General features: G+C 26.2%; 1 protein-coding gene across 2 annotated transcripts; it reads right to left on the bottom strand.

Moving 5' to 3' along the window:
• Positions 1-9,917: 9,917 nt before the first annotated feature.
• LOC112289325 (uncharacterized) lies at positions 9,918-12,690 on the bottom strand. 2 transcript variants are annotated; one of them, XM_024534461.3, is made up of 11 exons: positions 12,639-12,690; positions 12,227-12,348; positions 12,051-12,123; positions 11,824-11,882; positions 11,482-11,541; positions 11,305-11,368; positions 11,101-11,154; positions 10,936-10,988; positions 10,622-10,711; positions 10,391-10,461; positions 9,918-10,215 (listed from the first exon to the last, which is right to left on the bottom strand). In XM_024534461.3, the coding sequence occupies exons 2-11, from the start codon at positions 12,314-12,316 to the stop codon at positions 10,164-10,166; spliced, it is 666 nt and encodes a 221-aa protein (XP_024390229.1). In that variant the 5' UTR covers positions 12,317-12,348; positions 12,639-12,690; the 3' UTR covers positions 9,918-10,163. The 2 variants fall into 2 exon arrangements, with proteins under 2 accessions (XP_024390229.1, XP_090111118.1); XM_090254992.1 differs by lacking the exon at positions 10,391-10,461.
• Positions 12,691-20,488: the final 7,798 nt, after the last annotated feature.

Here is a 20,488-nt window from a genome sequence, read left to right as displayed (position 1 = left end):
TCTTCTCCTCCTCCTCCTCCTCGTCCTACTCCTGCCATTCCTCCAAGCACGCCTTGCAACAACGCAGTCTAACACTCACACGCACACACACACAGACACGGGACATCGACAAAGCTGCAGCTGCAAAGCGAGCTGACCAGCACTGAAGGCCATGAAGAGGGTCACGTTTCACTGTTGTTGTCATTCCATTGTGCACAGTCCAAATTTGAGAGTTTAATGTGAACACTAATCCCCCCCACTCACTAATTCAAAGCCTGGTTTTGCACTTCATCATCTCTCACAATCGGGCATAATATTGACTTCGGTGCTTTTCTCAACTATGGTTCGTCTCGTGTTTCTGGTCTTTTCTCATTCTTGGATTGTGAGGACATCTAATGTACTCATAATGTAATACGGCTTTATATATATATATATATATATATATATTTGTGCATGTGTTTTGTACGAATGATTCATTTGGTTATCACAATTGCATCTTAATATATTAAGTGATGTAAGTTATTTTATATATGGACCAAAAAACAAATACTAAGGTGTTCAGCTTTTGAACTCCCTGTGAATTGCAAGTGTACAATTTAGTATTCGTGTAACGATCCACATGGTAGTGATGGTGCAACTTTACCAAAAAAAACTCTACTCGTTTACAATAATGAGATGGGATTATTAGTTGATTACAAAAGTACTATTAAGTATGATATCGTACTTGTAATAATCATGTTCATGTCAAAACAAAACGAAAACAAAATAGCTTTTGTCATGATTGGGCAAGTTAAAAATGTCTTGTTCATTGCAACATACGACTGGGTAAGTAAATGAAATTGCGTAGTTCCTGAAATAAATTATAGAATTACGTGTTTTATCTTTACTTCAAATTTTTACAGAGTCCAGGAAGAATATTATGAAAATTCCAATATTTTGTATTATAAATTTTCATCAAATGTATCACTGTTATGTATTATACTTAGAAATATATTATTGATGGCATACACTATTAGATTTTTTTTTTTTTTTTTTTTTTTTTTTAAAGTAAAGAATGCACATAATGTTTCTCTTTCAGTGGAAGTTGTAAAAATATTATCTGACAAATTATCATACAAGAAAATGATTTCCAGTGGATGTTATGTACAATTAAAACATATCACAAGAACTTCTAAAAGTAAAATAAAACAAAGCAAACTAGATGCCATTTGAAAAAACATGTGACAAATTGTCTTAATTTGTTACTTCCTAGCTTAATTATTAGCATGTCTGCCATAGAGAGTTCACAATAATACCCCATTTTGACACAAGGATTCTCAAGCAAATATTTAAATTCAAATACTCATTCTTGTGATTTTACTTTGCTTGAGAGGTGAATTTATAAGCGTATTTCGTCAATGAAGGCCAATTATTAAGCAAAAGACTTCATACAGTCCCACGTAATTATAAATAGGGAGCCAAAGCAAATGAAACTTCTCATAAAAAATAAAAGATAATGTATTAAAATCCCCAACTGAATGTACACTAAAATGATCAACACACGAATTAATTAGAACCACACATGTATTCCAAAACAACAGCCAATAATCCGCATTTTCTTTCGCCAGTTATGAATTCAACAGTGCTTTTCATTTCAAACTAAAAAGAAAAAAAAGTTTAGGATAAATGCATTGATGTGCACATTCATAACATTGTGTGTTAAATGTATTCTAAAAAAAGTGAAAAGAATGAGGATGCAAAGTGCCAAATTTACAAGGTAAATATACTTCACAATTTTGAAGGATTTGAACATTTTGAAACCCAACTGTAAAATGAACTTGTATGGAATCTTTTTTAGGAAACATAAATTATTTCTGAGAGTCTTTTTGTATAAAAATTGAAAAAAAAAAAAAACCATCACTTTTCCCACAACTTTTTTTTTTTCCTCTTTTTTTTAAAAAAAGCGAAATGTCATGTTCTAATTATATTCAAAGAATTACTATTATTGCATTTGCTTTTTGTTTTTAGATTGTGTGCATTACAACTTTGAAATACACATGTATCAAATATTAATACATGTATGTTTGTATATATATATATATATATATATATATATGAATGAAAATCCAAGCATAACTTGACCATTTTTTCATAAATTGGTTGTTTTAGATCAATAATTTACTTTGAAGTCTGTATTATATTAGGAATGTTTTGCAAACAAATGACTATTATTATTTTTTTTCATTATTGTTTTTCTTCTTCTAAAAATTGAATCATATTTTTTTCAATGACTCACTAGCATATTTAAACTGGATTCAATATTTAATATTGAAAAATATTTTGATCAACTTGTACCAAATAAATAATTGTGGGTGTGGATTTATATGTATATATAAAAATAAAAATAAAGAAAGAAGAGAGGAATATGTTTTTATTCATTTAAATTTTGACCTATATTTGATACATATAAATTTTAAATTTAGTGAGTATTTAAAAAAATGTTTATAATCAAAAAAATTAAAAACCAATATATATGTGTATGTATGTATATATATATATATATATATATTCTTTATCTATACTTGCTCAATTGTAATTTGCTATTAACTCTGACTTAACTTGAACAACAATGATATTACCTTCAAGTTTTAATGGTATCATTTAAAAGTTCTATATGCAAATTATAAGTTATAAAAAATCTTTACACTTTAAAGTGAATCACTACATGTAGATGTATATGTTTTGGCACCAAGCAAAGTGTATGTAATACTTGAGATTGATTAAAGAGAATAAGAATACGATTTCTTAGATCCTTAGTTTTTTGGTCAAAGACAAAACCACATGCATATACGATGCAATCTTAGAGTCTTTATCAAATGAATTATTTTAACTATTTCAATGAATTATCCAATGAATTATCCATTGTTGTTGAAATAGTTAAAATAATTCAATGAATTATCCAATGAATTATTTTAACTATTTCAACAACAAAAATTATTGCACAAAAATTTATTAGTATATACTATTTATAGAAATATTTTATAGATTTTATTTTTCATAATCTCTTGAATAACAATGTTTGACATTTCTCCAACTATATTAAATAATTGTGGAGCCAAAAGACATTTTTTAAATCTACACTAATTCATGTATGCTAATAATTTTATTTATTTATTTATTTATTTTTGAGTGGATATAATTTTTTTAGTTAATTTATTTTATGTTTTTATTTTAATAGTTTTTGACAATAATGAATCCTTTAATTTTACTTTTACTTTTTGTTTTGTTAATGTAGTGTGAGTATTAAAGGTTTTTACTTCACTACATTTATGAAGTCTCTTATGAAATTGATTATTACAATTTTTTTGCCTTTTCTTTTTTATAGAGAAGTAAGCAACTTCTTTTCTATTAATTTTTAAATACATTCCTGAAATCTTCCTTAGAAACATTTTTTTTCATACAACTATCTTTTCAAATGTATTAAATAATGTTTTGATATAATTTCAAGGTATATTTTTTACGATTTTTTATACAACTTAGTTTTCCTAAATTTGACTATTTCTTGAAATCATAATCATGGACCAAATATATGAATCTGCAAATGCTAAGATTAGATCTATATACACATTATACTATTATTTTTTATTTTTTTATTTTTACGTAACTATAAATTCTATTTGAAAAAATACATCTTTTTATTTTTGATACATAAATTATTTGTTCTTTCCAACAAATATTTAAACTGGCTTATTTAAAAAGACAATTGCTCCAAAGAAGATATGGGATTGAAGAAGAAATGAAGATAGAAGGGGGAATGGGCAGGGAAGGAGAATAATAAATCAAAGGCAAATGACACATTTATTATATGTTATTCTAAAAATATTTATTATTGACCATTAAAATGCATAAATCTATCTTTATTACAAAATCAATATCATCTCAAACAGAGTTAAAGAAAACATTCTTACTAAGTATTTTTTTATTAAAAAATCAGAATGGTTTTATTTCTAAGATTCAAATACTTTTGTTATAACTTATTCTTCATTCAGATTCATTAAGGAACTTGGTATTCTACAAGTAATGCTTAATTTTTTTATTTTAATGTCCTTGTAGCTTTAATTTGTATTATCTTAAAAAAAATTCCAAATAATTATTCTTTTGTATTTGAAAAAATCTAAAAAAAATATTTATGTATATTCTATATATATTATTTAAATTAAAAATACTAGATTTTAAAATCTAGTATTTCTATATATATTCTTTAAATTAAAAATAATTCTAAAAATTTTAAGAGCCTCTACAATTGCATCATTTATAAGACCAATGTGTTTACAACCTTAGTTTCAAAAGATGTAACCAAGTTCAAAATTATTTAAGTAATCCATACATGTTTAAGATTAATGTACAAACTTTGCACTAATATCATTCTATAAATTTTATATATGATAGGCCATGCTTCGAATTTAAATAGTTTATATATATTATGATATTATATTTGTGTTTATTTTCAATTTTATTTTAATAGATATCAAATTTTATTATAGTAATTATGCAAAAAATAAGTGATTTATTGATAAAAAAAATCTAAAATTTCAAATACTTCCAACTCTTCAAAATTAGTATGTCTTATTACAAACCATACTTAATTGGATTTTTGTAATTTTATTTTAAGAATAAATTTCTAAAATCTATAAATAAAATATTTTTCCTTAAAAAGATGATCAATTCACAATCAACACCTATATTTGAGATCTTAATTCATTTGACAATTAAAGTTAATTTAGGACCTTGTGATTCCAAATTAATTCCATTAATGCTAAACTTCTCCTAACTCTTTATATTGCACTTTTTTTTTAAATGACTTCTACTTACTTTATATGGCCATAAATAAAGAGAAATAAGGTAAATTAAACAAAAATAAAATAAAACAAAATAAAATGCTACAAACATATTTAAACAAATATTTATAATAGTTTTCAGCAAAAATTATCTAAAAAACCTATGGTTGATATTTGGAAAGAACTATTTGTAAACCAAGGTCAAAACTAGATCCTAAAGCACAAAACCGAGCACTCTCAATAATATATATATATATATATATATATATATATTTTGTCAAATAGATTCAAAGTTATTAGAATTTAAGTAGGTTAAAACATTAGACATTAATAATTTGATAGTGAATAGAAAATTCTTAGATTTTCAACTATCCATTTTTTAAATTAAAATAAAATTTGTGTGTACAAAGTTTAAAATAAAATAATCCCTTAAGAAAAAAAATACAAAGTTTTTGATATGCTGTTATGTCTATTTATGATTTATTAGGATTTTTTGAGATTGATTAGAATTTAATTCAAAAATAATTATAGTTTAGTTAATATTTAATTAAAATTTGATTAATATTTAATTAGATTTTTTTAAAAATAAATTGATTAATTTTTTTAGAATTTAATTAAAAAGTAAATTTAATTATAATTTCTTTAAGATTTAATTATTTTTTGTTAGGATTCAATTCAAGTTTACTAAATACTTTTCTAGTATTAAAATAACGTACTTAAGTTACCTTAGAACTTGCTTAAATTTTATTTAAGTTGTTTATAGTTGAAAGCTACTCTTTACTTTCATCTAAAGATGTTTATAGTATTTTTTTTTAATTTACTTTTTTTTTTCTTGTTTTTGGCTTTATAAGTAATTGAAAGAATTTTTATAAAAAAATAACATTTATACTAAAAAAAATTATGTATATTTTTTTAAATTAATTTATTTGTATATTTTTTAACTTAGCTCTTTTATAATATAATATTTATTTTTATCTTTTACAAAAAAATCATATTATATACAACAATACTACCAAAGTATCTCTTGAAATAAGTTTTAAATTTTTATTATATCTAAAGTAAAATATTGTTAGAAAGTCGTATTGTGGTTGTAGTACATATAATTGGCTTGATCTTTTAGAATAAATAAATATCTTTAATAATCAAGAAGTTTTTATTTAAATTCAATTTTCTACAATTATCATGAAGGTTATGTCTTACATAAAAATAAAAAAGAAATTCTATTCATATAATTTTAAAATATTCATATAAAAAAAATAAAAAATAAAAACTAATTTTTTTGACTTAATGGTTTAAAGATGCAATTACTTTGATTTGAAACGAATAGTCTATTGTTGATTCTATGTTGAATCTTGTTCTTTTGGTCTTAAATAAAAACATCTAAACAAGGAGTTTAATTTTATTTTTTATTTTTTAAGACAATATCTAATATTAAATAAAAAATTAGAGAAAGACATGCTTTAAAAGCCTTGGAAATAATCTTAGATATGTACTAATATAATTTTCATACGATTCTTGTAATTGGTATAAATTTTAATTAGAAGAAAAGCATCTTTTAGATAGGCATGCCATTCTTAATGAGAATCCAAAATATTAAAAAGTTAATTTTTTTAAATCTTTAAATTAATCTCATTGGCAAAAAAATATCTTAAATAAAAAGAAATATGATAAAATCTATCATCAACATCTATTTGTAACAAAACTTCACCTAATCCAAAATTTAATGTATTTTTTTCTATTAAAATAGTTTCAAAAACTTAAGGCCATATAAAATATGAATTGAGGTGAAATAGTTTTTTAGACCTTCAAATGCTACCTCTACATCTTTATTATTCCAACTTATTTTTGAAAGTTACGTTAATTAGTAAAGCAATAACTTGAAAAAAACTCTTAATAAATATCTAAAGATTGTTTACAAAACTTAATAACCATTTGACATTAGGTATGGTTTTTGGAGTTTTTTAATCCATAATAATTTGTATCTTCTTCAAATCTATTTAGAATCTATCATTTGTAATTATAAATTTTAAAAATTCTATTTTAATTATATAAAATATATTTTTTTTTAACTTTATATACAGCCTTATATATTTAAGTTTTTGTAAATCTAGGCAATCATGTTGTTCATTTTTTTCTATAGTCTTAAAATAGATAATAATATTGCTTAAGTAATATACAACTAAAGTTTTTAGAAATTCACAAAGTATTTTATTTGTTTAATGTTAGAAAGCAATTGGAATTTTTATAGGTTTAAAAGTTATAACAATATATTTTAAATGGCCATACATAGCCTGAGAAATATTCTTGCATAATTTTTTTTTTATGTATACCAAATTTTAGGCCCTTAATAGATCTTATATATATATATATATATATATATATATATATATATATATAACTTAGCTTTACGTAGATAATTAGCTTGAAGACTAAGGATGAAAATTCTTGATGGTCAATTGTTGAATCTTTAGTAATTAAAATATATTTGTAAGTATAAGAATTAATATATATATATATATATATATATATATATATATATATATTTGAAAAAAATTGATTCGTCTATAAGAAATTTTGAAGGTATAATTTAATTATTTATATTTTTTTTATTAATTTATTGCTTCAAAGAAATAACTTCATGTTGTAATAAGGTATAAAGTGGTTCCAATGACAATTGAGGCCCTTCTAGAAGATCAATTGTAAAATCATAAGTTTGGTTTTTGGCAATATATCAATATTCTTTTTTTAAAAAAATATCTTGGTATTCTTTATGTTACTCTAAGCTACTATATCAACCTTTATTTCAATGAAGATTAGATACTCCATACATTACAAATGGATTTTGTTCTTTTAAAGCTTGCATAAATACAGTAAGTCTAATAAATAAAGTTCAAGATGGTTTGCTAGCATTTAGACTAGATCTTGTATTGACCTTTTATATTTCCAATTAATATTAAGATAATGTAATTTAAACCAAGAAAAGTCAAATATCACTTGATTTGAAGGATATTAAATGGTATTGAAGATAAGATTATATACTTGATTTTCTAGTGTAACTTTCAATAACTTGGTTTTTTTTCTTTTTTTTAATATCTCTAGATGCAAGGCATTGTCTATTCATAACTTCTACTACAACTAATTGGATTTCCCTTAAGAAATCAATTTTTATTGCAATGCAAACCAATTATTTATAAAAAAACAATAATGGTCTCATTTCTAAAAGTGCTCATGCTATGAATTAATTATTTGAAGTTTTAACAAATATAAAAAGTTTAAAACAAGGTATAAGATTTGATAGTAGCAAGAAATTTATATTTAATAGTTATAATCTAAAGTTATTTAACTTCAAGATTTCTATTATAATTGGGTTTTTTTTTTAAATCTTGATTAAATTTGTGCTTATAGTCTTTAAACTTGTTTATTTGATGTAACAACCTTCTACCTTATGACTTGATTTTCTGAAAATATAAACATTTTTGTTCATAGCAATATTTGTCTTTATTCTATAATGTTAACCACTTCAATTAAATTGTACCAAATTTCTTATATTATGGCTTTCATAAATAGACTTTTGAGGGATTATATATGTACAATATATGTATATATATATATATATATATATATTAATTTACCAATGTATTTATTAAATTAATCCATCCGTCATCATTGATTGAGAATCCAACTATTTTTTTATTGGTTTTTGACCAATGTTGATCTAATAATGGAGAATTTTGTGATGATGGTTAAGATGGGTGGATTGGTTTAATAAATACTTGGGTCAATTTAACAATTATATATATATATATATATATACATACTTATTCACTTTTTAAATTTTATTAAAAATTAAACAAATAAATAAGTTCTACTCTTAATATCCCTCTCCTCCCTCCCCCTCTCTTAAGTTCAGCTTGAGAGATAAACAAAGTAATATTGAATCCACCTTGGCATTAAACTACAATGACATTGATCCTTTGTTGTGGTTAATAACTTCTAAGTTTAAAGTTTTAATTTCTATTCTTAATAGATGAAAGACTTGATTTTTCCTATTAATGTTAAAAGATTCTTAATCTTCCAAGCTTCTAATGACAAAGAGAGTAAATAAAGACTTTTATGATTCAATTCATGTCATAAAAATTAAAATTTCTAAGATACTTTTAATTTTTTTAAGCTCCTAAAACAAATACCATTATTAGGTCTATCTTCAATTGTTAAACTCTCATATATATATATATATATATATATATAGACACATATATATTTTTCAGTTCTACTAAGCTCTTATTATATATGATTTGGAATGAGGTACTAGCAGAATATTACCATTGTATTGAAGCAACCAAAAGAACTCTTCAAGAAACAAATGATACTAAGTAATTTGGCAAAATTATTGTAATATTTGGTCGAAATTTTTGACAAGTTCTTCTTATTGACATGTAAGGCTCAAGTGAAGAGATTGTTGATAATTTTTTGCAACAATCATATATTTGAAGTGTGCAAATTGACCAAAAAATGAATTTTAGAAATAGTTAATTGTTAACTTAACAACCACAAACTACAATTTTATACTTTTTTCATGGCCAATCACATAGGTTTTTACTAATATATATATATATATATATATATATTTGATTCTATGTATTTTATTACTATTAAGCTATTATAACATATCACATAGAGGATCTTTTTGGCACCAATCACAACATCACTGTTTGTAAAATTAAACACAAATTCAGAATAAACAATTATAAGTAAAACAAACTAACACTTAAAATAAGCAAATTATATATAAATAGTGTTGAGAACACAAATTATCATATTGCAAACAAAATGACCTTTTAGTGAAATTATTGTGATTTATATTTAGATTGTTTAAATGCTAGTATTAGATTTACATTACTTAAAATTACCAATAAGATTAATAGGAATTGCCTTCCCCAAGATCTACAAAACATGTCAATCTATCCTAGTTGGGCAACCATAACAAATGGAAGGATAAGATTTGTTTGACAAATACCTGTAAAATATCAACTAAGCATTTTATTTTATTAAAGTAGTGTATATCCATTATTTTCTAATTATTTAGTAATTTGAAAAGAAAAAAAGAAAAAAAGAAAAAAATAAAAAATAAATAAATAGTATCAAGACTTCTTAAGCTCCTAATTGGCTTAACAAGCAGAAAGAAAATGACATGATCAAATAAAATTTCAATGGCGTACTAAACCAAAATTATCTCTTTAACTGAGAATAGACCACAACTCACTAAGCTTATCAATTACCTAGTACGAAGGTAAACTACCAACTCATGTTTTCCAGGCTTGAAACAATTGAATAAGCGAACGCTAGCGTTACCAATAAAAAATTCTTCTAGGCTGTAATGGCGCCACTCTTTACCAACCGATCCACTTCCACAGAGAACCTAAAACAAAATAGAGAAATACAATGAGTTTTCATCGCACGAAAATTGCTCCCTCGTGCTTCAGCTATGATACTGAACAAAAATTTCGAATCAGAAATGAAAGCGACTGGGTATTCATCATCTGTTCTAACAATGTTGGAGTAAAAGTAACTAAAAGCCACTGAAAAGGAAATACCTATGGATAGGGAACCCCATAATGTTGAAGTAGCAACCATGAATGCATTTTACAAAAGACCCTCCTAATCCCTGAAACAATGAAAGAATCATGAACCACGAACGCACAGTACCAATTTCATGCTTTAGCAACATCTTCAAATACAGCAAGGTTCTTTCCTAAGAGAAGAAATGCGACACAATTCAAAATTGACCTGCATCAGCTGACATGTACTTCGGAACAGGTACTCACTTGTATACCATATGCTCCAGCCTTATCCATTGGCTCCTCGGATGCAATATAGGCAAGAATCGATTGCTCCTCTAATTCGGCAAACTCTACCTAATCCCGATACCGGACATGTGAAGAACAAATCTTAGACTAAGGTTGGTTCCTGGCATTCAGCGAGGTGGCAATGCACAATTGAACAGCAAGAAAATCTTGCACACATCTACAAGACCAGATTTACATGAGCAGGAAAAGCTAAGACTATAATTTTTAATGATAATTTATTTCTTTTTTTCAAGTTGTAATTTCAGAGCCTTCATAGATTCGTATCATCATACCTCAGTGCCTTCATAAAATGATGTTAGAAGAGGCGAACTTCCCGAATTTGATCCTGGGAATGAAAAAGACTAAAAGTTCAGTAAATTTTTTCATAAAAGGAATAGCTTTTAACATTTTCATGGGAGGACCGTGAATAAGAGAAAGACAACAGTACAGTATGTTACCAGAAGACTTAGGGGTCACTAGAGCAACTCCTGTATAGACTTTGTGCACCTGCCCTGCACAGAGATAGGTGTAAAAATTTAAGAAGTATTTATGTTCAGAAATAAGAGTTCATGAAGAAGCCACAATTGTCCAATGTTGGAGTGAAAAAGTTCTGCAAATACTTCGTCTTTCCAAAATTCACGAATGAAAGAACAATGTCTCACCACTTAGACTTGACAGCATTCGGCGGGCATCGTCCACATCACGTGGTTTCTCCAGTACTTGTGACTACGCAACCGCAAACCACACAGCATTTCCATTCAGCTTCCAGAATTGCATAATAGAGGATCAAAAAACATAGTCTGAAACTTTGACAACACGACAAGAGGAATGAAAATTACACCAAGCTCAACAACAGTATCCGCTGCAATGATCAAATCTGCTCGTTTGCCAGAACCAGCCTGCAAATTTCCAAGTTACACGAAGTCGGCCCATGAAATTGAACTGTAATCCATCTCTAGATTGGATTTCTAGGGTAGAACATTCAAGAACTAATCACCGAATTGTGTTTTTCAATGCCCATCCAATCGTTATGAGGAGATTCACTCTCAACATCATGCTTCAGCACCCACAAACTGACAGGGAAAAAAATAAAAATAAACTCTCAGACCACCATGTACGAACACAGTCCAACAGATTACAACCCAATGTTAAATGTATCCTTGGAGTTGAGCAGCTCAAACCTCCTGGATTTTTTGATAAACATCATGTGCTTTACGAGTAGCTGTTTCCTTAGCATACTCTGCATAACCAAAGACACAAACAAAAAAATTGTAACCAACACGCCTCATGGTAATGCAAGACTGCGGGCGGAGTGGCTTTGATTATGAAGTTGCAAGTCCAGGTAAAAATGACTAATACAAAGCAACGTGAATTCACAAATACAATTGATTCAAGAAAATTCAAGTACCTCCTGGATTCGCAAACAACGATTTATCAAGATCTTCCTCAAACGTAGACGGGAAAATCTCAATCTTCAGACCCTGCATTGATACGCAGCACAGTCAAACGACACAGTAGAAAGAATTATGCAAAAAAGTCTCCATAATTCCAAAAGAAAATTCGATGACAGGTGCAGAGAATTACCAGCCCACGCAACAGCTCTGCCCTTCGAGGTGAGGCGGACGCCAACACAATCCGCTTAGTACTCAGCAACGGCACATGCTGAATCAACATTATGATCCTTTATTTTTTCCACTTTCACCCCTCTGCAAGCCACAGGCATTCCAGAACATCACAACCCGGAACTCCACAATGCCATCGAGCCTTGAGTTGAAATTCACGTGACCTCTCCTCAGCTGACCAAAATTCCACCTCGTAAGACATCCCTCGTCACGACACAATCCAGAGACACACAAACATGGCACAACACTACAAAAAAAAGTTTTTAAAAAAAACACGCTCAATTCATCGAAACACTTCCAACTGATTCAACACGCGCAACAAGATTCTTTCCGCTAAACAAGAAATTAAGCCGTAGGCAGAACTGAACTAACACCTTCTAATCAAATCGATAAAAACAAAACACACAAGCTTCGATTCATGAGACGTATGAATCCACAGCTTTCGAAGCCATAGCCACCATGTTTTAGGGTTTGCTTTGCTTGGTGAAGCTCGGAACCGTTTCACACTCACACAACTTCCAGGGGCCGATAATATTGGTTTGCCACGTGTACGACCAGCATAGGGCGGCATATTGTACCAAACCGAAGAGGCCTTCGCTTCAGATCCCAAAACTAACTTTAGCTTTTTGTGACGACGTTGGGTGATATTTACTTTTTCATTCATCCAATATTTACGATAAAGTTGAGGACGATGTTACTAGGCAATTAAAATAATGAAGAGGTTTTTCAAATGCTCTACAATAATTTCAAGCAAAACATTAGATACTACCATTTGACTCATCTTGGTTGATGAAGTAAAATAAAATCATTTATTTGTAATTTTGTAAACCATGTGCAATTTTAACACTGATTAATGAATCTATGCTAGGAGTAGATTTGTATATTTTGATCATTTTTTAATAAGTGAATTTTTAGAGATTGATAAATTTATAAGTGTTTCTTTAAAAGTAATTAGCATAAAAATCTCTTTTTAGATATGCTTAATTTAATACCTATCACAATCTTTGAAATTATTACTTTCAAAGAAAAAAAGTTTATGTATTCAAAATATTGAAAACCATACAAAAAAATAAATGAAGTAAATTTCTTAAATAGTTAAATTTAGATTTTAAGTCATTTTTTATTATAATTTGATTGATTGATGAAAAATGCAACATTGTAATATCGTAGATTTAGGACTACATTGTCTCTTATTTCAAACATAGTTATCTTGATTTATTCATTGTATACCATAAATGATTAGGCTTATCAACCAATATATGACACATAACATTGAATATATATATATATATATATATATGTTCATGTTTGTGGACGTGAGCATATTGCAAACTTGATAAAAATAAATGTTGCTATTTTGTATTTTTTAAATAATATAGATACCAGAAATTGTGCAAAATATTAAAACACACTAAGAAGTAATAAAAAATAAAACAAATAAATCACCAACAGCTTTAAAGTGGAAAACTATTAAAAACAATAGCCATAGTTTCAAACATTAAATAGAATTTTAGCAAAGCAACCTAAAATCAAAATCACAGTTTTTATTTTATCGTAAAAGCACATCAAAGAATCTTCTAAAAAAACAAGTATCAAGATATCATGTTGGATTTCATTATCAATAAGTACCATTGTAAATTACATTATTAAGGTGTGTTTGCAAATTCCATAATAATATTGTTTACATTGTTTGGAGTGAAATATTATAGCATAATACTTCCAAGGGTTTGTAGTAGTAATAATAATAATGATATATTTCTTCTTATTCATTTTTACATTTGAAATACTATATATATATATATATATACATACATATATATTTGTTAGAATTGAAGACTCTTTCTTTGTTTTGGAAGTAATATGTTAATAGATTTCAAAAATTGCTTATAACATTGTCAAAAAAAGATGTATTAAGAATTTTCTAAAAACAATCATAGAAAAGAAATTGAAAATAGCATATTTTTTTGTCATTTGGAAATTTATTTACTGTATTTGTATTATTGATTGAAGAAACATGGACTCAATGGTTTGCTATTTGGATTTAAGGTTCCAAACTCGTTTCAATTTTTTTTTTTTTTTTTTTTTTTTTTTCAAGTAACTGCAATATATATATATATATATATATATAGATAGATAATTAAAAAAATTAAAACAATCACTGGCCATAATAATAAATATTATCAAATCATTCATTATATTGATAACTACTTGATCTACATGCAATAGCTTTCGTATCAAATATCACATCCAAATGATTATACAACTTAAAAAATAAGACTTGATGACTTGAAAATAATTGGAGTTGCTACAATAGCAATACTCAAAGAAATAATTCATATTAAAATACAAAGAAATACATTAAACTTGACATAACATATTAAATTCTTATACTTCAATTTAAATTCTCCATTCAATTGGCATAAATAGTATAAAAACCAATTAAAAAGACTTTTTTTTTATGATCATAGAGTTTTTATTAATATTTTTAATATATATATATAAATATGTTTTTTATTACAAAAAGCCTAAGATCCAAATCAATCTTTTTACAAAAAATTCGAATTAGAATTATATATTACATAAAATGATGTAGTTGAAGCTTATAGCAAAACATTGATCATTGATTTAATTTGTTAAAAAGAAGATATAACTAAAGGTATAGCATCAAAGTTCTATTAAGGTATTCACCAAAAGAAATATATAAAAGTGTATATTTATTGTGATATTATTGATTTACCATAAATAATACCAATAATATTTGAAATAATTTTTCTATATTACTATGAATTAAAAGTAATATTATTATTCAAGCAATAAAAATATAAATTTCTACATGAATTATATATATATATATATATATATATATATATATAAATATATATATTACATATTTATAATTATATATACTAAATATATAAATATGTAATATTATAAATATATAATATTATAAATATATATATTCATACCACCAATGTTTCTTTTGTTAATTAGTAGCATATGTTCCTAAAATAAAAGTATTGATTATCAAAGATTATTAATTATTAGAGGTAATACATTAAAGTCAAGATAAAAATCATTCTTATTAGAGTATTAAAATTGAAATTAGCTCCATGAGCCTTGTCTTACCAAATAACACATATAATCATATGGCTTTTATTCATTATCTCTATTTATTAATAATTTTTAACATAAATCATCTAATTATTATATATTAGAGATTAATAATTAAACACCAAAGATCATAATCAGCTTCCAAAATTTTTATTTACTTTTGTAAGCTCTTTCTTTTCAAAAGATTAATTAATAAGTATTAAGGATATGAATCTTGAAGAAAGGATTTCTTATTATACTCTTGTGACATTAAAAAGAACTAAAAAGTCATTCAAATATGATATAATATTCAACTAGGATGGCTATTGCCAAAAATAAGAAGACTAGAAAGACTTGAAACAAGACTAAAGACTAGAAAGGCATCAAGAAGAGTCAAGAAGGCTTCATTCTTGCCTCCATATATACTCTTAACTAAAAGCTACATGGCAATGTCCTATAGGACCTCAAAAATGTGTTGACTTTGCAAAATACGTATCTTAATTTGTAAGACAAGTTTTCTATATGTGTGCCATATAGTTAACTTGTTTTGTAAGCTATCAATATGTGGTTAACTTGTTGACCAAGTTTCTAACCTACCAATCAACTACAAATACATTTAAGGTCAAAGCAATATCTATGAAGCTTTTCTAGAAAATATTATGAAATTAACCTATTTTTATCTATTTTTATCTACTTCTATCTAATTATATGAGTATTTACAAGAGTACTTATGTACATCCGTGACATTAACACTCATTCTAGAGAAGAGTTCTACAAGGATATTCTTCATATGTTGAAAAAATCTAAGATGCGACAAATTATATTTGCTACATATTCTGATCTTTGTTCTCTTCAAAAAAGGTAAATAGGTCCTTTCAGCCATCAATAGTGTCTCCTATTTGGACAAAAAGACCACCATGTTATTTAGTCATTATTGAGGCCTTTGTAACTTCCTTCAAATAAAACATTTGAAACATCGTCAGGAGTTGTTTCTACCTCTAATAAAATCACCAAACATTTGGAGTCTCTTTCAAAGTCATGATACCAAATACGTTGTATCTCGCCATCTTTTTGTGGAAGGACATGTTGTTCTTAAGGATCTTCATGTTGATTTTATCATCTTGAAGGTTGTGACAATTATAATGTCTTATTTGGTAAGTTTGCAAATGAAAGTTTTTAAGTTGAATCTGCTAGTTATTGAATTTCCATCTCCTTAGCATCACAAATACATAGAAGCTACAAAGAAGGACAAAATTTAGAATATTATCTTCTTTTAACCTTGTTTCTTTTATAGTAAAGATTTTCTATTCTTTATCTTTGTTTTGATAGATGTCATCAATAAAAAGATTCAACTCTCTTTGCTGTATTTATAAGATTCTTTGATAGTTCTTATGTGCATTCACTAATATTATATTCATGCCAATGAATAAGATATTGCAATATATTTTGATGCCACCTTGAATATAAGACTTTTTCCACTTGGAATTCTTAATTATTATCCATTTGTCTAAGAAGAGGTGGCATTTGTCTTCTTCCTAAGATTTTTACTATCTTATATGGCTCTAAAAAGGACATATGAAATACGAGGTTGATCTTCATAGACTTTGGTAGATATAATTAATAAGCAACATGATTAACTTGTTCACTAATAGAAAAAGATCTAAACCTACGATAGTCCAACATGTCACAAGAACAAGTAATCTTAATATTGTGACAAAATAACTATACATTGTCACCTACATTGAATTTTGGTTGTTCTTTGCAATAGGCATTTGCATTAATTTTTTGTTATTCTTGAGCTTCCTTTAGCAATGCCTTCATTGTTGCATGTAGCTTCGACAAATAATTTACCAAATCTTTTGCTACATAATTATCAACTTTTGAAAATTCAAAAGTATCAAATTATAGATGATAACCATAGTTGGAAAAGAAAGGTGGTTTTAGAGTGAAAGAATGTACCAAATTATTTTATATAAACTCTACTAATGGTAAAAGAGTTGTCCAATCATCTTGATGATAGTTAATAGTATACTAAAAATATTATTTTAAAACTTGATTCACTTGTTCTGTTTGTCCATCAATTGAAGATAAAAAGCCAAAGAGAGCTTCATATCCATCTTTAAAATCTTGAAAAGGGTTATCTAAAATCTTGATATGAATTGAATTTTTATATCTAATATAATATCTTTAGATAATCCATGATAGCAATAGATGTTATTAAGAAAAATCTTAGTTGTTTTTTCACTTGTGATAGATTTTATACATGGTAAAAAATGTGCTATCTTAGAATAACAATATATTATCACGAATATAGAATCATATAAATTTGAGACTCAAATATCAGAGATAAAATCTATAGAAACAAAAAATCATAGTTGTTTTGGAATAGATAATGGTTGAATGAGTCCATAAAGTCGATAGTGAGGAATTTTGGATCTTGAAAAAATATCATATGATTGTACAAAGTCTTTGATTACCTTCTCTATTTGTGGTCACAAAAAATCTTTCAATATCAGTTCTAAAGTCTTGTTGTATTGAAAATGTCGAAATGTTGAAAAGTCACTATAAGTTTGAAGAACACATAATTGTACCCCTCATTCTAGAATGTATAATCATTCTTCAAAATAGAATAGATTTTTTTGAACTTGAACTTAGAAGTATCATGAGATTTAGAAGAATTATTCTTAATATCATAAATAAGAAGATCAGAGATTATACTTGATTGAATTTGATTGAAAATTTTTAAATCAACTATTAATATTGACTTTGTTGCTCAAAGATGAAAATAATCCAGCTTCAAGAATTTATTTATTTATTTATTTTTATCAAAATATGCATTTCTTTCTTTTGGTACAAGATAAGAACATTTAAAAAGGATGTCTAACAAACCTTGTTGTTTTTCAAGTTGATAAGTGATCATGAAATCAAATCTAAATAAAGACATACTCCAACAAGCTTGGCAATGATTCAAAATATGTATTGATATGAAATATTTAAGGTTCTTGTCATTTGTATATACTATGATTAGATTCAAGGCACCTTCTAAATAATAATGCCATTCTTGAAATGAATTCATAATTGTAATAAGCTCTTTGTTCTAGATCTCATAATTAATCTTGGTTGTTTAAATATTTTTGGAATGAAAAGATATTAGATGGACTTTGTCATTTTCTCCCATTTGTGATAATAGTGCATCCAAGGCAAAGTCTGATGTATCTATTTTCATGAAAAAAAGGTTTAGGAGAAATCAACAAGATATAAAATTCGTACAAAAGTAATTTTTTTTTATTAAAGCATCAAATGATGCTTTAGCTTCTTTACTCCACTCAAGTTTTTTTTTTACAAATCAAACATATAAATAGAGCTACATCTTGAAAAAAATCCTTGATGAAGATTGGATAGTAATTAACAAATTCTAAAAAGCATTGTACATCTCCTATTGCTTTTGGAATCTTCTAATCCATGATAGTCTAGACCTTCTTCAAATCCATCATTAGCCTTTCCTTGGAATTGATATATTCTAGAAAGTCAACTTGAATAATGTAAAATACATACTTTTTTAACTATGCATATAATCATATATTTCCAAGTTTTTGTAATACATGAGAAATATGAACTTCATACTCTTTTGTGTTTTTAGAGTAGATTAAGATGTTGTCCAAAATATAGTCAACAATATCATTATGAAACTAACAAAAGACATCATTCATTAGATGTTGAAAAGTATCTGGTGCATTCTTAAGTCCAAAAGGCATGACATTATATTCAAAATACCCATATGTGGTTCAAAATATAATTTTTCATTCATCTCTTTTTTTACTGCATACCAAATTATATGTTCTTCATAGATCTATTTTTCTATAGATCTTTATTATATTCAATTAATTAAGAAGTCTTAAAATCAAAGATAGAGGATATATATTCTTGATGGTATTCTTGTTGAGTCTTTGATAGTTCATAGACATTTGCAGAGGTCCCTCTTTTTTCTTCACAAATAAAATAAGAGCTCTGCTAGAGATTTAGAATGATGTATGAAATTCTTAGCCAAGTTCTCATCAATGTATTCTTTAGGTGCAGCCAATTCATTTTTTGATAGGCTATAGATTGGTCCAAATTGGTGGTTGAGCTCTTTTCTAAAGATGGATGGAATAATCATAAGAACGATACTTTGGAAGAATATTTGTATTTTTTTTAATTCAAAAATATCCTGAAAATATTGATACTAGCTAAGAATATCTTTTGACATCTTTTTACCATTAGAAATGGGAGTGGCATATAAAACAAAAGATAGCTCTTCTTTTGTAAAATGCATAAAAGCTCTCACGGCTACTAGTAAAGATTTGGATGTTCTAAACTTAGGTATTTTAACTTGAATAATAAGATTTTGAGTTAAATAATGAAATAATTCTAAAATAATCAAATAAGATGGAGATCTTATTACATTAAATATCACTATGCTATAATGATCTTTAATTGCTACATCTAAAGAAAAAATCTCATACATAATATTTCCAAAAGATAACGAACAGCCATCTATGAATTTTACATGTATAGGTCTAGTTTTTTTAATTAACAATATGTCTTATTTTTTGATAAAATCTTCATCTATAAAATAGATTGAGTCTCTTGAATCTAACAAAATTAAAACTTTGTGATTTTTTGATCCTAAATAAACTTCTATTATAAAATAAGATGAAGGATCTGAAGAGAGAATAAGACCTTTATTAGGAATTACAGAAGATTTTAGCCGCATAGTCGATATTGTAGCTAGAAAAACTTATTTTTCAGTACATTTTCTTTTTTAGTAATCATGCTTCTCATTTTGTAGTTGTATCATTTTTTTTGGACAATGTTGAGTGGTGTACTTAACTTCTCAATAATATAAGCACAAGCCTTCTTTACATCATCAAGTCTTTTTTTGCTCTATGAGGAATTTAAAATGTACCATATTAGTTTGGATTGATTTTAGCTTTGATGAATGTGTTCCTGAAAACTTAAAAACTATAGTTATTATATGATTTATTCCTCTTTAGTCAAGTCTTTATTTTTAATGTCTTTCAAATAATCAATTATCACATGTAATGGCTTGAACAATAACTTGTTCTAAAGATTATGCCTTTTGCATTATCAGTAA

The sequence above is a fragment of the Physcomitrium patens genome, chromosome 12 (genome assembly GCF_059467195.1).
Source record: "Physcomitrium patens ecotype Gransden chromosome 12, ASM5946719v1, whole genome shotgun sequence".
In the NCBI taxonomy this organism is placed as follows: domain Eukaryota; kingdom Viridiplantae; phylum Streptophyta; class Bryopsida; order Funariales; family Funariaceae; genus Physcomitrium; species Physcomitrium patens.
This window is presented reverse-complemented; position numbering and strand designations above follow the sequence as displayed.

Excerpts from the sequence above, each read along its gene's own strand:
- LOC112289325 (XM_090254992.1), bottom strand. The coding sequence starts at position 12,316 with ATGTTGATTCAGCATGTGCCGTTGCTGAGTACTAAGCGGATTGTGTTG. Across the intron at positions 11,155-11,304 it reads AATGCTGTCAAGTCTAAGTG|GGCAGGTGCACAAAGTCTAT; the intron begins GTGAGACATTGT and ends ATCTCTGTGCAG. Across the intron at positions 10,712-10,935 it reads CATTTTATGAAGGCACTGAG|GTAGAGTTTGCCGAATTAGA; the intron begins GTATGATGATAC and ends TATCGGGATTAG.